Below are 13,641 nucleotides of genomic sequence, written 5' to 3'. Positions count from 1 at the left end.
TGTGCATTAAGGTGTCCAAACAGTTAAATTTTGGTCTCATCTGACCAGACTATATTCTCCCAGTATTTAACTTGCTTGTCCAAACGTTGTTCAGCAAACTTTGAACGAGCTTTGACATGCTTTTTTTTTTTTCGAGCAATAGGGTATTGCGTGGTGAGCGTGCATATAGGCCATGGCAGCAGAGTACATTACTCACTGTTTTCCTAGTGACAACTGTACCTGCTAATTCCAGGTCTTTTTGAAGCTCTCCACGGTTGGTCATTGGCTCTTGGACAACTCTTCTAATTATTCTTTGCACCCCGAAATATTGTGAGGAGCACCTGGTCGAGGCAAATTCATGGTGGTAGGATTGGCTTTCCACTTACGTGCAGTATTATGGCCCCAACCGTGCTCACTGGAATGTTCAGAGGCTTAGGTATGCGCCTGTAACCAATGCCATCGTTATGTTTTGCAACATTTCGTTTGCGATGGTCTTGAAGCAGCTCTCTGCTCTTACCCATCATGAGCTGTGTCTTTATTCACATCTTGGCAATGAGACCTTTTTGTAGGCCATCAATTAGGACTGAACCAGCTGATATTCATTTGCACTGACAAGGGGCTGGATTGCTGTTTGATAGATTTTAGGTGTTGTCTTGGCTTTCCACGCCTTTTGCACTTCCATTTCTTCATGTGTTCAATACTTTTTCCCTGTGTCATTTCACACTTTTACACACCTTAATTTCTGAGCTTATTTGTTCTACTTTCTTTGTATGTGTGGATTACTTGGGGTGTTCCCAACACCTGGTGAAATTTTCAGGTCAATAGCACCTTTGGAATTATATTTAGTGAGAAAAATGTTGTGTTAAATAATTTTTTCTGCCGATGTACGTAGCGAGAGAGAGTGAGGGAGGTGTATATATAGAAGTAATGCAATAAAGTATGTAACATGTAAGTATATCAAATTGTCCAGTTGGTCAATGTATTTGCTTCTATTTTGCAAATATTGTACCTTACCTTACACTGATAAGGATAATTCATGACTTTATGGACAGCTGTTATTGAGTTATTAAATATAGCAGTGTGAAGTATTTGGTATCTGTAAATGTGTTTTCACATGCACCCCCCAAAAAAAGAAATGATTGTACATTGGTTGATTTGTGAATGTACAAACACAGACAAAAAGCCGTGCTTCATTTCCTTTGTTGTCTTGCTCTATTGCAAACGCGGCATTTTCCGCAAGCTGGAGGCCCTCCTGCTTGGCAATGTTTTTTAGTTGTTTTTTTCCCCCCTTGCGACCGATTAGTACTGACTACCCACCGTCGGAGGGTCCCCGTCGGCTGAAAAAGTGAGCGCTCAGCGAGCAGGGTTGGTTTCTCCAGCTAACTCCGCCACGCGCGGCTCAGCGGAAAAACGTAAACATCTTGCTTTTTAATGTATTTTAATCTTATTTCGAGCCTTGCGTACAGCCACTTACATCCCGTAATGTGAATGTAAAAAGTTAAACAAATGTGATGCTACAGATGTCTGTCAACCAATCAGCGTTCATCAGCACACCCCATCCCCATCGAGACCTCCTGGTCTTGCTCAAACAACCTGCCTGTACCTGCTAGAAGACACTGCTCACCAGGAGGAACTAAATAATCCTGGAGGAACCTGCCGTACCCTGGTAGTTTCTTTTCGGTAGCAACACAGGGAGAACTCAAGGTACCAAGGTAGCTAGTTCCTGCAAAGGTTCCTGCAGTGTAAAAGCCCCTATTCTTCACTCAGATCTTCAATAGATCTCTGGAACTGTGCGAAGTTCCATCCTGTTTCAAACGCTCCACCATCATTCCAGTCCCCAAGAAACCTGCAATCTCGGGTCTGAATGACTACAGGCCTGTCGCTTTGACATCTGTGGTCATGAAGTCCTTTGAACGTCTCGTGCTGGACCACCTCAAGAGTGTCACAGGTCCCCTGCTGGACCCCCTGCAGTTTGCCTACCAAGCGAACAGGTCTGCGGATGATGCAGTCAACATGGGACTGCACTTCATCCTAGAACACCTCGACAGTGCAGGGACCTATGCGAGGATCCTGTTCGTGGACTTCAGCTCAACGTTCAACACCATCATCCCTGAACTCCTTTCATCCAAGCTTCTCCAGCTCAGCGTCTCACCTGCCACTGCCAGTGGATTTACAGCTTTCTGACGGGCAGGACACAGCAGGTCAGGCTGGGGGAGGCCACCTCATCCACACGCAGCATCAGCACTGGGGTGCCCCAAGGTTGTCTTCTCTCTCCGCTGCTCTTCTCTCTCTACACGAACGACTGCACCTCAGCGAACCCGACTGTCAAACTCCTGAAGTTTGCAGATGACACCACTGTCATCGGCCTCATCAAGGACAGTGACGAGTCTGCATAACGACAGGAAGCAGAGCGGCTGGAGCTGTGGTGCGGCCGACACAACCTGGAGCTGAACACGCTCAAGACTGTAGAGATGATCGTGGACTTCAGGAGGCATCCTTCGCCACAGCTGCCCCTCACGCTGTCCAGCTGCCTTGTGTCAACCGTCGAGACCTTCAAGTTCCTGGGAATTACAGTCTCTCAGGACCTGAAGTGGGCGACCAACATCAACTCCGTCCTCAAAAAGGCCCAGCAGAGGATGTACTTCCTGCGGCTTCTGAGAAAGCACGGCCTGCCACCGGAGCTGCTGAGACAGTTCTACACAGCGGTCATTGAATCAGTCCTGTGTTCTTCCATTACAGTCTGGTTTGGTGCTGCTACAAAAAACGACAAACTCCGACTGCAACGGACAATCAAAACTGCTGAAAGTATTGTCGGTACCCCCCTACCCACCATTGAGGACTTGCACGCTGCCAGAACTAAGACAAGGGCGTGCAAAATCCTCTCGGACCCTCCGCACCCCGGTCACCAGCTCTTCCAGCTCCTTCCCTCAGGTAGGCGCTACCGATCAATGCAAACTAGAACTTGTAGACATTCCAACAGCTTCTTCCCTCTTGCAATCAACTTCTTAAACACCTGACCTACAATTCCATTACAACATGCTGGCATTTTTTTTTACTTGAGTTCGTTGTCACATTTCTGTGGGCCCAATTATGTATTACTCGTGCACTCACTGTAGTTGTCTCACCATGCTGCACTATTTGCATATACTGGCCACTCATGCCAGAGTAGCATCTGCGCCCTTTGCACAATGGTCATTGCACCGGACTATTGCAATATTAGTCATTCAAACTGCTCTAAGTGCTAGAGGACTCTGCATCTTTTTGCACAATTGTATAAAAAATAAATAAATAAATAAAAAATAAAATGAAAAAATGTACCGGCATTACCAGATAACTAGCAACCCTTTACAGCTCAGTGACTGTTTTTTTTTTTGTCAATGTCTTTCTGTCTCCAAAGTGATCTGTAAATTGACTGTCTGTTGTCGTACTAGAGCGGCTCCAACTACCGGAGACAAATTCCTTGTGTGTTTTTTGGACATACTTTGCAAATAAAGATGATTCTGATTCTGATTAGTTTGTTTCCATGCGAAGCAACAGGAAGTGTTTAATTATATTTGGGTAAAGTTTGTTGTGAGCATGCAACTCAGTGAAAATTTCCATCAATTGAACCTCACTGCTAATCAGTGATCAATTCACTAGGACTTCAAACTGTCATCTTAGAATGTTTTTTTTTTTTTTCTTACTATTGCTTTTTGGCTCAAGAGAGTGACCAAAATGGTGAATGATCTGCATCTATTTAGCACGCAGTCTGATTTCTGTTGCCTAATTCACCCAATGATAATGGAAGTACACAGCTCATTTACTCAATGGTGATACAGAGTGAGGTGCAACTGTTTTTACTTTAAACATTTTTCTGTTGTGAATATGTCTCTGAGCAGACAATATAACCGCCTGCGAAACCTGCTGAAAGATCCCCGACATGACTGTGTTCTGTTTGCGAATGAATTTCAAGAGTTTTCCTTCTGTCTGCGGGACAATGGGGAGAGTCAAGAACAGTGGCAGACCAGGTGAGTTGCTACTGATACAATTGACACGCAACATAATGTTGAGGTTAGACCCAATACGCATGTGTTGTATACAGATATAAATTCAGTACTGCAAATAAGAGCAAAGTATGCAGGGGAGTGCTGTCTTATATTTCTGGTTTAGCATGCTACAGTTTGCACTTTTTAACCCATGTTCTTACTATTCTTATGGATTAGATTTTTAGTTGAATGCCACTCCATAATACTGATAAAAATGTAACATTTTCTGAGATTGGCTGGCAACCAGTCCATGGTACCTCGGCTCTCGCCCAAAGTCAGCTGGTACCGACTCCAGCTCACCCGTAACTTTAATGAGGCACTATAGAAAATGGATAGGTGTAATACAACAAATGAGCAACGTGGTTTTATTTGCTATTGTGAGCATATTGGTTGGAATGTTTTGTCAATGTTTATTAAATTATGCATGGTGGACCATGTCAAATGCAGTTTAAATATGGCCCATGCACTGTGTTCCACACCCCTTATTTAGAGGGCCATCTGCAATAGTTGTAATTAGTAGTTTTATTTTGTAAGGGCCATATTCTTCCATGCGCGTAACGCCTACGACACACTACGCGATGCAGTTCAACCCAAATGAACCAGACCATCGCAAAAAAATGCCAACGCACCCCTCCGGATATATGAACAGCGAGCCTGTGTAGGCGTTTGATGCTGTATGTACATTATATTGTACGTTTTCACATTTATTAACGCATGAAAAGATGGCTTAATAGTTAAGGAAGTCGTGGGTTGCTAAAGAAAGTGGACGTGGGCAAGAATTAAAGCCTGTGTGTGGATATTTTACAGGAGTCTCACTAGCTCCATTGAACGTACCCAACGAGGTACGTACTGTTCGCACACATTTTGGTTACAAGCTTAGCTTTTTCCAATCCACAGGTACATTATGAGTCTAATTAAGTATTGATTTAAAACACAAGATTTTGATGCTCATTATACTCTGTTAATATGCCTTGGGAGCTGTGCGGTGGCCGTTGTGTCTCTTGCGCTTCAAACCCGGAAATATATCTTTAGCGCGAGTGAAAAGCTGCAGTGCATTTTTGATTGGCTGTAATCTGCGACGGTGAGCGCCGGTGGCCGGCAAAACCAGTGGCAGACTGATCGGCCATTCATGAAAACAGTTGCCAACCCACGCAGACTGCGCGATACTTCAGTCGGGTGCGGCCATGTCGCTCGGTGTGCAGCAGCCATAAATCAGGAAAGGCACGCTTTTCTGGCTGCAACCATTCTCCCATCCACTCAAATCTCTTTTATGCACCCTCAAGCCACGTACACACTCTTGGTTGAGCAACGCTAAAATGTGGGCGTACCCTGTCAAATCTGGCCCTTCCGCACTCCAGAGGCTGTAGTATGTGCAGCGCCCCATGAAGGCGAAACATCATATTGCACGTTTTCATTCCATTAACTGCCCGGTGACGGCTGACTATTGTTGACCGTGCGGGACACACCTGGCACCATAACGCTGAGTTATGCCGCCCAGCCATCACAGTATTCGTATTAAATTACTTTTATTGGATTTACTTCAAACAGAATAAACATGCTCTTCTTCAAAGTGTAGTGTGTTAGACGCAGCTGTCCCACGAGGACACATCCGCCATGTAATGTATTTTTATATTTAAAGTGTACTATATTTTTCAAATGGATTTAAAAGACATTCACAAGTCTCAGGAAAACTCCATGGTCCATGATTTATAACCAGCCACCAGATTACAACCAGCCACCAAATCTGAACAAGAGACTGTAGCTAACTTACTGGGCACGTAAACAAAAGGAAAAAAAGACTTACACACGAACGAGAGCACTCTAACCCACTGAGAGCATAAATGATATCATGACTTTACTTCATGTTTGTGTGTAGGTGTGTTTACTCTGCAGCAGTTTGGTACTATAACCACCTAGCTGGTATGATGGATGTAGTGATGATCACAGAGGACCAGGACGTCATTGCTCAGTACAGCAACCTCCACTCTGGAGTGTACGTCATCTCTGTCCAGGTAAAGGACTCATATGTACACAGCCAGGTCTCCCACATCACAGCTTTTATCATACATCAGTCACATTTGCAATGACACTTCTATTGTATTCAATAGCTTCATTGACCTCTGACAGAGAGTGGGCTCTATTTTTACATGACTGATGTGGTATTTTCATCTACATTAAACCGTCTATAGAGAATGGCAGACAATCGCTATCTTTAACAGGTAGACTCTATTTACCATATGTACTGTTTATATACACAGTCATCTCGTTGGATGTGCGTCCTGCGTCTGAGATGCACAAAAATTACCAGGGACGTATGAAGCATATTCAATCTGCGTCCGTAGATGTGTGGTTTGAGACCCATCTACGTACAGTCCCCTCCAAAAGTATTAGAACGGCAAGGTCAATTCCTTTGTTTTTGTTGGATACTGAAGACATTTGGGTTTCAGATCAAAAGATGAATATGAGACAAAAGTTCAGAATTACAGCTTTTATTTCATGGTATTTACATCTAGATATGTTAACTCAGGACAGCACCTTTTGTTTGAACCCACCCACTTTTCAAGTGAGCAGAAGTACTGGAACATGACTGATGGGTGTTTCTAGTTGCTCAGTTGTTGCCTTTTAGATTGATTGCTTAAACATTAGATAGTGTTTGTTTTTGGCCTTGGGTTTCACCTGTGAAAACTGCATTTTCTGTTAAGAAAACATGAAGACCAGAGACAGCTGTCAATGGGAGAAAAGCAAACCATTTTGAAGCTAAGAGAAGAGAGAAAATCAATAAGCGCTATTGCAGAAACATAGGGCAGAGCCAATACAACAATTTGGAATATCTGAAAAAGAAAGAAAGTCCTGGTGTACTGAGTAACAGATATGGAACAGTTTGGCCAAAGGTATCAATAGCAGTTGATGACAGAAACATTGTGAGAGCTGTGAAGAAACACCCAAAGACAACAGTCAGTCACATCACTGCCAACCTCCACAGGGCAGCGGTGAAGGTATCACAAGCCACTGTTCGAAGAAGACTTCGAGAAAAGAAATATAGAGGCCATACCACAAGATGAAAACCACTCAATCAGCAAAAAAATGGGAAGGCTTGATTGTATTTTGCAAAGAAGTACAAAGATGAGCCACAATAGTTTTGGAACAAACCTTTATGGACTGATGGCACCAAGATTAACCTCTACCAAAGTGATGGAAAGGACAAAGTATGGAGAAAGAAAGGATCTACTTATGATCCAAAACACACAAGCTCATCTGTGAAGCATGGTGGAGGTAATGTGGGGCTTGGGCTTGCATGGCTGATTCTGGAACAGGCTCACTAGTCTTTATTGATGATGTAACTGATGGTAGCAGCAGACTGAATTCTGAAGTCTACAAAACAATTTTGTCTGGCAATTTACAGAAAAATGCATCCAAACTAATCGGGAGAGGCTTCATCATGCAACAAGACAATGGACCCAAAACACACTGATAACTCAACAAAGGACTTCATCAGGGGGAAAAAGTGGAAGGTCATAGACTGGCCAAGTCAATTACTGGACTTCAAGCCAATAGAGAATGCATTTTACATTCTGAAGAGGAGACTGAAGGGAGAAACCCCCAGAAACCAAGAACTGAAAGAGGCAGCAGTAAAGGCCTGGCAAAGCATTTCAAATGAAGAATGCAACAGTCTGGTGAAGTCAATGGGTCGCATTCTTGATGCAGATATTGCAAGTGAGGGTTATGCCACCAAATATTAAATGTTACTCACTTTAAGTTAATTTAATATTGTCTGTTCCAATACATTTGCTCACTTGAAAAGGGGGTGGCTTCAAACAAAATGTGCTCTGTCGTGAGTTCTTTAACACATCTAGATGTAAATACCATGAAATAAAAGCTGGAATTCTGAACTTTTGTCTCCTAGTCATCTTTTGATCTGAAAGCCAAATGTCTTCAGTATACAACAAAAACACAGGAATTGACCTTGCTGTTCCATCTTGCTCTCCTATCTCTGGGGTTGAGGTCACCAAGGTGGTTAAAACACTCCTTGGTGGCAAAGCCCCAGGGGTGGCTGATATCTGCCCGGAGTTCCTAAAGGCTCTGGACGTTGTGGGGCTGTGCTGGTTGACATGCCTCTGCAACATCGTGTGGACAGGGGCAGTGCCTCTAGATTGGCAGACTTGGGTGGTGGTCGCCCTTTTTCAGAAGGGTGACCGGAGGGTCTGTTCCAACTACAGGAGGATCACGCTCCTCAGCCTCCCTGGTAAAGTCTATTCAGAAGTACTGGACAGGAGGGTCCGTGGGGAAGTCGAATCTTGGATTCAGGAGGAGCAGTGTGGTTTTCGTCCTAGCCGTGGAACAGTGGACCAGCTCCACACCCTCGGCAGGGTCCTCGAGGGTGCACGGGAGTTCGCCCAACCAGTCTACATGTGTTTTGTGGACTTGGAGAAGGCGTTCGACCATGTCCCTCGGGGAGTCCAGTGGTGGGTGCTTCAGGAATATGGGGTACCGAACCCACTGATACGGGCTGTTCAATCCCTATACGATTGGTGTCGAGAGTTTGGTTCGCATTGCCGGCAGTAAGTCAGATTAGTTTCCACTCCTCCAAGGCTTCCCTTTGTCACCGATTCTGTTCAAAACTTTTATGGACAGAATTTCTAGGCGCAGGTGGATCAGTGTCGCGTCTGCAGTGATGTGGACTTTGTATTGGTCCGTTGTGGTGAAGTAGCTAAGTCGAAAGGCGAAGCTCTCAATGTACTGGTCGCTCTACGTTCCTACCCTCACCTATGGTCACGAGCTGTGGGTCATGACCGAAAGAACAGGGTGTCTGGGCTCTCCCTTAGAGATAGGGTGAGAAGCTCGGTCATGCGGGAGGGGCTCAGAGTTGAACCGCTGCTCCTCCCCATTGAAAGGAGCGTGATGAGTTGGCTTGGGCATCTGATTAGGATACCTCCTGGACGCCTCCCTGGTGAGGTGTTCCGGCCACGTCCCACTGGGAGGAGACCCCGAGGACGACCTAGGACATGCTGGAGAGACTGTGTCTCCTGGCTGGCCTGGGAACCCCAGAAGAGCTGGATGAAGTGGCTAGGGAGAGGGAAGGCTGGGCTTCCCTGCTAAAACTACTGCCCCCGTGACCTGACCGGATAAGCGGAAGAAAATCCATGGATGGATATTTGACTTCAGCAAACTCATTTTCCTTGTCATTTGATTGACAGGTAAAGGTCTCACATCACAGTCTGGGTGATGGGTGGGCCTTATTTAAAAACAAATAATAATAATCTTTATTTAACCAGGTAAAAGCTTATTTAGAGATCAACTCTCTTTTTCAATAGCTAAGAGGCAGCAGAAATTATACAGGTAGTGGAAAGTATGCAGTACATAACACAACAACATACATACAATAAATAAAATCCATCCATCTATTTTCTGTACCGCTTATCCTCACTAGTGTCATGGCGTGCTGGAGTAAAGACTATAAAATAACAGGGATATTAAAATGTATGGCATCTAATTTAAAAACCGTGACAAAGCCCAAATGCTTTCAAGTACATACAGGGTGGTGTTTTTAATTTTTTTTTTTTTTTCAAATTTGGCAGGCTTTAAAACATTTTTGGGCCTCTGTAGTAGATTAATGACCCTATACCATGACTCCATACCTATGTGCCAAATGTTCACAGGTACTGGACATTTGCCAGCCTTCCCAGTTAACATGGATATTTGATATTGATAGTATCGTTTATCGTGTTAGTTTTGGGGAAAATGTATTCTCCTTAAAATATGCTATTGTTGAAGGCTTGAAACATAATATATTTGAGAGAGAGAGAGAGAGAGAGAGAAAGCAAGAGCGATGGATAACACAAAAATATTGTACAAATTGTACAAATAAAAATCTGCACTATAGCGGGATCGCGAAGCAACAACCATCATATAGCGGTGGATTACTGTATCTGTACTCTGTGATGATAAATTGCAGGGATTCATTGTACCAGGGCTGGGACCCATTATTTCCAGATATGTGCATCCTCGGACTCACAATAGTGTCAATTGTAAAATGATCTATGCATACAGGAGCCTTTTAGTTAGTATTGCATTCCAACCTTTCTGTAGGTGCTGCCAATAGAAATTTGGATTAATACTGCAGGTGTCCCGATCCAATCTTCGATCGATGTCAGCAAAAAAAAAAAAAGAGAATCTGACCGGACTGGATCTAAAATCTATGATTTGACCACTCTTATACAAGCAGTCTATTCCATGCTCCGCTTCAGCACTGTTATCCATTAGCGCCTGGATGGCATGCAGATCCCACATGATCACAACAATAGGTTGCGAGGGTGCTAACATAGCAAGAATTAAGAATGAATATTGCTTAAAGTCGTTTATTGACACTCCAGTTAAAATTCACTCTAAAAATAAACACACAAAAGAAGTACACTTTTTGAATGTTCAAATACATCACAGACTTCTTCATTTTTGTTCAGAAAAATAGCTAGCTGAAAGCTAACCTACAGTGAATGAAAAACACCACTGACGAGCTAACGGAAGTTAGCATTGAACTCGCAGCACTTGTATCTCTCAAAATAATGAATATTGGTACACGAATGCTGTATTAACACATACAAAAGGGCAATTTAACAATACTCACAGGTATATAAAGTATTCTTCCAACTCTGTGAAAAACGAGTTATATTAAAAATATTCGATCGTGACTTCTACTTTCTTCGTTACTGCGTCTATCTCATTGCGTTCCCCATACTGCCCCTCAGAGGTCAAGACATGCACAGCAGCAACAGCGAATAGAACTATCCCTCAGATGCATTGCCACCACACATGGAGAAATCTGTTCCCACCATATACTGACAGTAAAAAAATAACTGAATTGAACTTGAATTGTTATTTTGCACTTTAAAAGTATAATTTCTACTTATTATTTATTGAGGTTATTTTTCATGGTTTTTATAATTGATTTTTCTATTCTATTCAAATGTAGAATATGCTTATATTGTTGAAGACCCCTGATATAAACATTTAAAAAATATTGATTCGGTATCAGTTTGGAGAAGCAGCAAGTTATGGGTTATCGGTATCAATGGCAAAATAACAGTTAATTGTGCATCCTTTATAGCAACTATCATTTGCAGCAATATGTTTATTTATTTATTTATTTTGTTTCCTCCCCAGGCCCTGTTTAATCTGTGTCATTATTTTCTAGGAATATTTACAAAACTTCTGGTCAGAGCTACAGGCAGCTCATGAATTGTACAGTTCCATTTGCCACGCCCTACAGGAAAAAGAGAGTGAGTGCACAGAGAGAGAGTTTTCTGACCACCTACCGGCTGAAGTCCTGGAGGCTGGTATCAAGGCTGGACGCTACATTCAGGTATAACCTCTCTGGTTGAGCCTTGCAGGTGCATCTTAAAGCAGTAAGAGTTTGATGATGCAAAGCTTTTTAAAGTGATGATGAAGTGTATTGTGCAAAACTAACTCAAGTTTTATGTGTTTTGTCCTCAACATAAATCATATGCACGTTGGGTAACCACAATGTCTTTTTCTGCTTCCACAAAATTACACTTGTCAATTAGTGTGCAGATCTGTGGATGTGGCAGAGACATGCCCAACACCAATATCCCTACCCCTACATCGACAACTACAGTGGGTATGGAAAGTATTCAGACCCCCTTTGCAGCCATTAGCAAAAATCATTTGTTAATTTGTTTTCCTCATTAATGTACACACAGCACACCATATTGACAGAAAAAACGAATTGTTGAAATTTTTACAGATTTATTAAAAATAGGCTTTACACGAGCAGGATTTTTGGGGCCAATCACCAATCAGCGAGTTTAAAAAAAAAACAATAACCGATCCGATCACAAGATGGAGCAATGTGTCTTTAATTTAATTAATAATTTAATTTAATTTAAATTACTTGTTCATTTACTGTATATACTTGTGTATTGTTTTCTGCGTATCTTCAAAAATATCTTGTCAGGTCATATATTCTAATCAGTCAGGTCAAACCAACATTACAACATGACAGAAATAATGGGTGCTAACTTAATGTAATTAAATTACTTCACACACACCAAAACTTTAGAGCATGATTCGACAGAACGCCGGTACAACCGTTAGTGCTAGTACTAGCTTGCTAGGCTACATTACGTTTTGTCGCCTGCTTGCAGCCGTATTGTATTAAATGTACGTGAACATACCTCAAGCAAGCCTTGAATTAAAATTTAAAAAATATGGAGGCCACTGTGCTCTTAGGAACCTTAAATGCAACAGATTTGTTTTTGTAACCTTGTCCAGATCTGTCCCTTGCAACAATTCTGTCTCTGAGCTCTTCAGGCAGTTCCCTTGAAATATTTCAACAATTTCGTTTTTTTTCTGTCAATATAGGGTGCTGTGTGTACATTAATGGGGGGAAAAAAAGAACTTAAATGACTTTATAAAATGGCTGCAATATGACGGAGTGAAAAATTTAAGGGGGTCTGAATACTTTCCGTACCCACTGTATACTGTAATAATATGAGCTGTTAGAATAGGCCTCTTTCAAGCACGTATTTGCTACATTGATTTTCTCTATCTATGCACCCTAAGCTTTCTCAAGCTAGAAAAAAAACTGTCTAGAGTGTTGCGTCATACATAGGAAAAGTGCTGAGACATTGTTAGGCTGTGTCACATCCTTGCAAGAGTGTAGGCTGAAAGGAGGGAATAAACTAGGGGTCGACAGACACTCTCCAGCCGCGGTGCAGAGTCTGTCTCCCAGCACTGTGATATCAACTCTTCTGCCATTAAACATACTTAACTGAGAAAATACAGTCTTCTGGTCGTTAATGTTAATATAGCAGACATTAAAGAAAAAGACCGGCTGAAGTTCGGACGGAACTTCACAGAGCCATGCCGACTGGAGAACGTCACAATTCAAGCACGCCAGCGGTGGTGTGTATGCAAATCGATCACACGTATGCACAAGACTGTACAAGCACTTGAACGCGACGAGGGGTACAAGTGATGAGAAGTGTCCTTTTAATTATTTAGGACAGTCAACAGATTAGCAAATGTATTATTATTTTTTTTTATGAATGACTGTTGTTCCAATACGTTGGGGATCTTGGGTAAAAGATGTGTTTGATGTTTTTACGATGGCTAATCCTGCTTTATTTGTACGTACGCATGGTCTGAGGATGTTCAAATTTAGTTCACAAACCAAACCAAAAAAAAGTATGAACATATTGATGAATTACTGCTCTGTGCGTCAAACATGCGTACGCGCGATTTAAGCACAAATCTGTGCATACGCACGGTTAGAGATCGAGGCCAAATGCATCTGTTGTACCTTTTGGCTTTGAAATGAAAATTGAAATTTTCTCTGTTGTCAAATGACAGTAATCTTCATGTAACTTAGCTGCCAAGTCCTGGGCAGAGAACGTGTGCGTCTGGACAGTATCATTTCAATTATTCTAATTGTGACCTCACAAAATTCAGAAAGGCTTGCTTACAGACACATTATCGGCTATAGGCAGCTAACAAAATATTTACTTGGTTGTGTAATTTCACACTTGGTGGGTAGTGTGGCATTCCAGACAGTAGCGGTGCTGGCTTGAATAGCGCCCTGTGCAACGGCGCAAGATGGCACCCTCCAGGTTGATCATTAATG

At 42.5% G+C, this 13,641-nt stretch overlaps 1 protein-coding gene across 3 annotated transcripts in view; it reads left to right on the top strand.

Moving 5' to 3' along the window:
- dis3l (DIS3 like exosome 3'-5' exoribonuclease) overlaps positions 1-13,641 on the top strand; it is a 69,778-nt gene that overhangs the window by 16,459 nt on the left and 39,678 nt on the right. For all 3 annotated transcript variants that reach the window (XM_061766231.1, XM_061766230.1, XM_061766232.1), the window contains exons 3-5: positions 3,858-3,986; positions 5,881-6,016; positions 11,194-11,361. In XM_061766231.1, coding sequence (XP_061622215.1) covers positions 3,858-3,986; positions 5,881-6,016; positions 11,194-11,361 — 433 coding nt within the window. The remainder of the gene's footprint in view (positions 1-3,857; positions 3,987-5,880; positions 6,017-11,193; positions 11,362-13,641) is intronic.

Source organism: Phyllopteryx taeniolatus, chromosome 2 (genome assembly GCF_024500385.1).
Source record: "Phyllopteryx taeniolatus isolate TA_2022b chromosome 2, UOR_Ptae_1.2, whole genome shotgun sequence".
Classification (NCBI taxonomy): domain Eukaryota; kingdom Metazoa; phylum Chordata; class Actinopteri; order Syngnathiformes; family Syngnathidae; genus Phyllopteryx; species Phyllopteryx taeniolatus.
The sequence above is the reverse complement of the archived record's forward strand: the minus strand, read 5'-3'. Positions and strand labels throughout refer to the sequence as shown.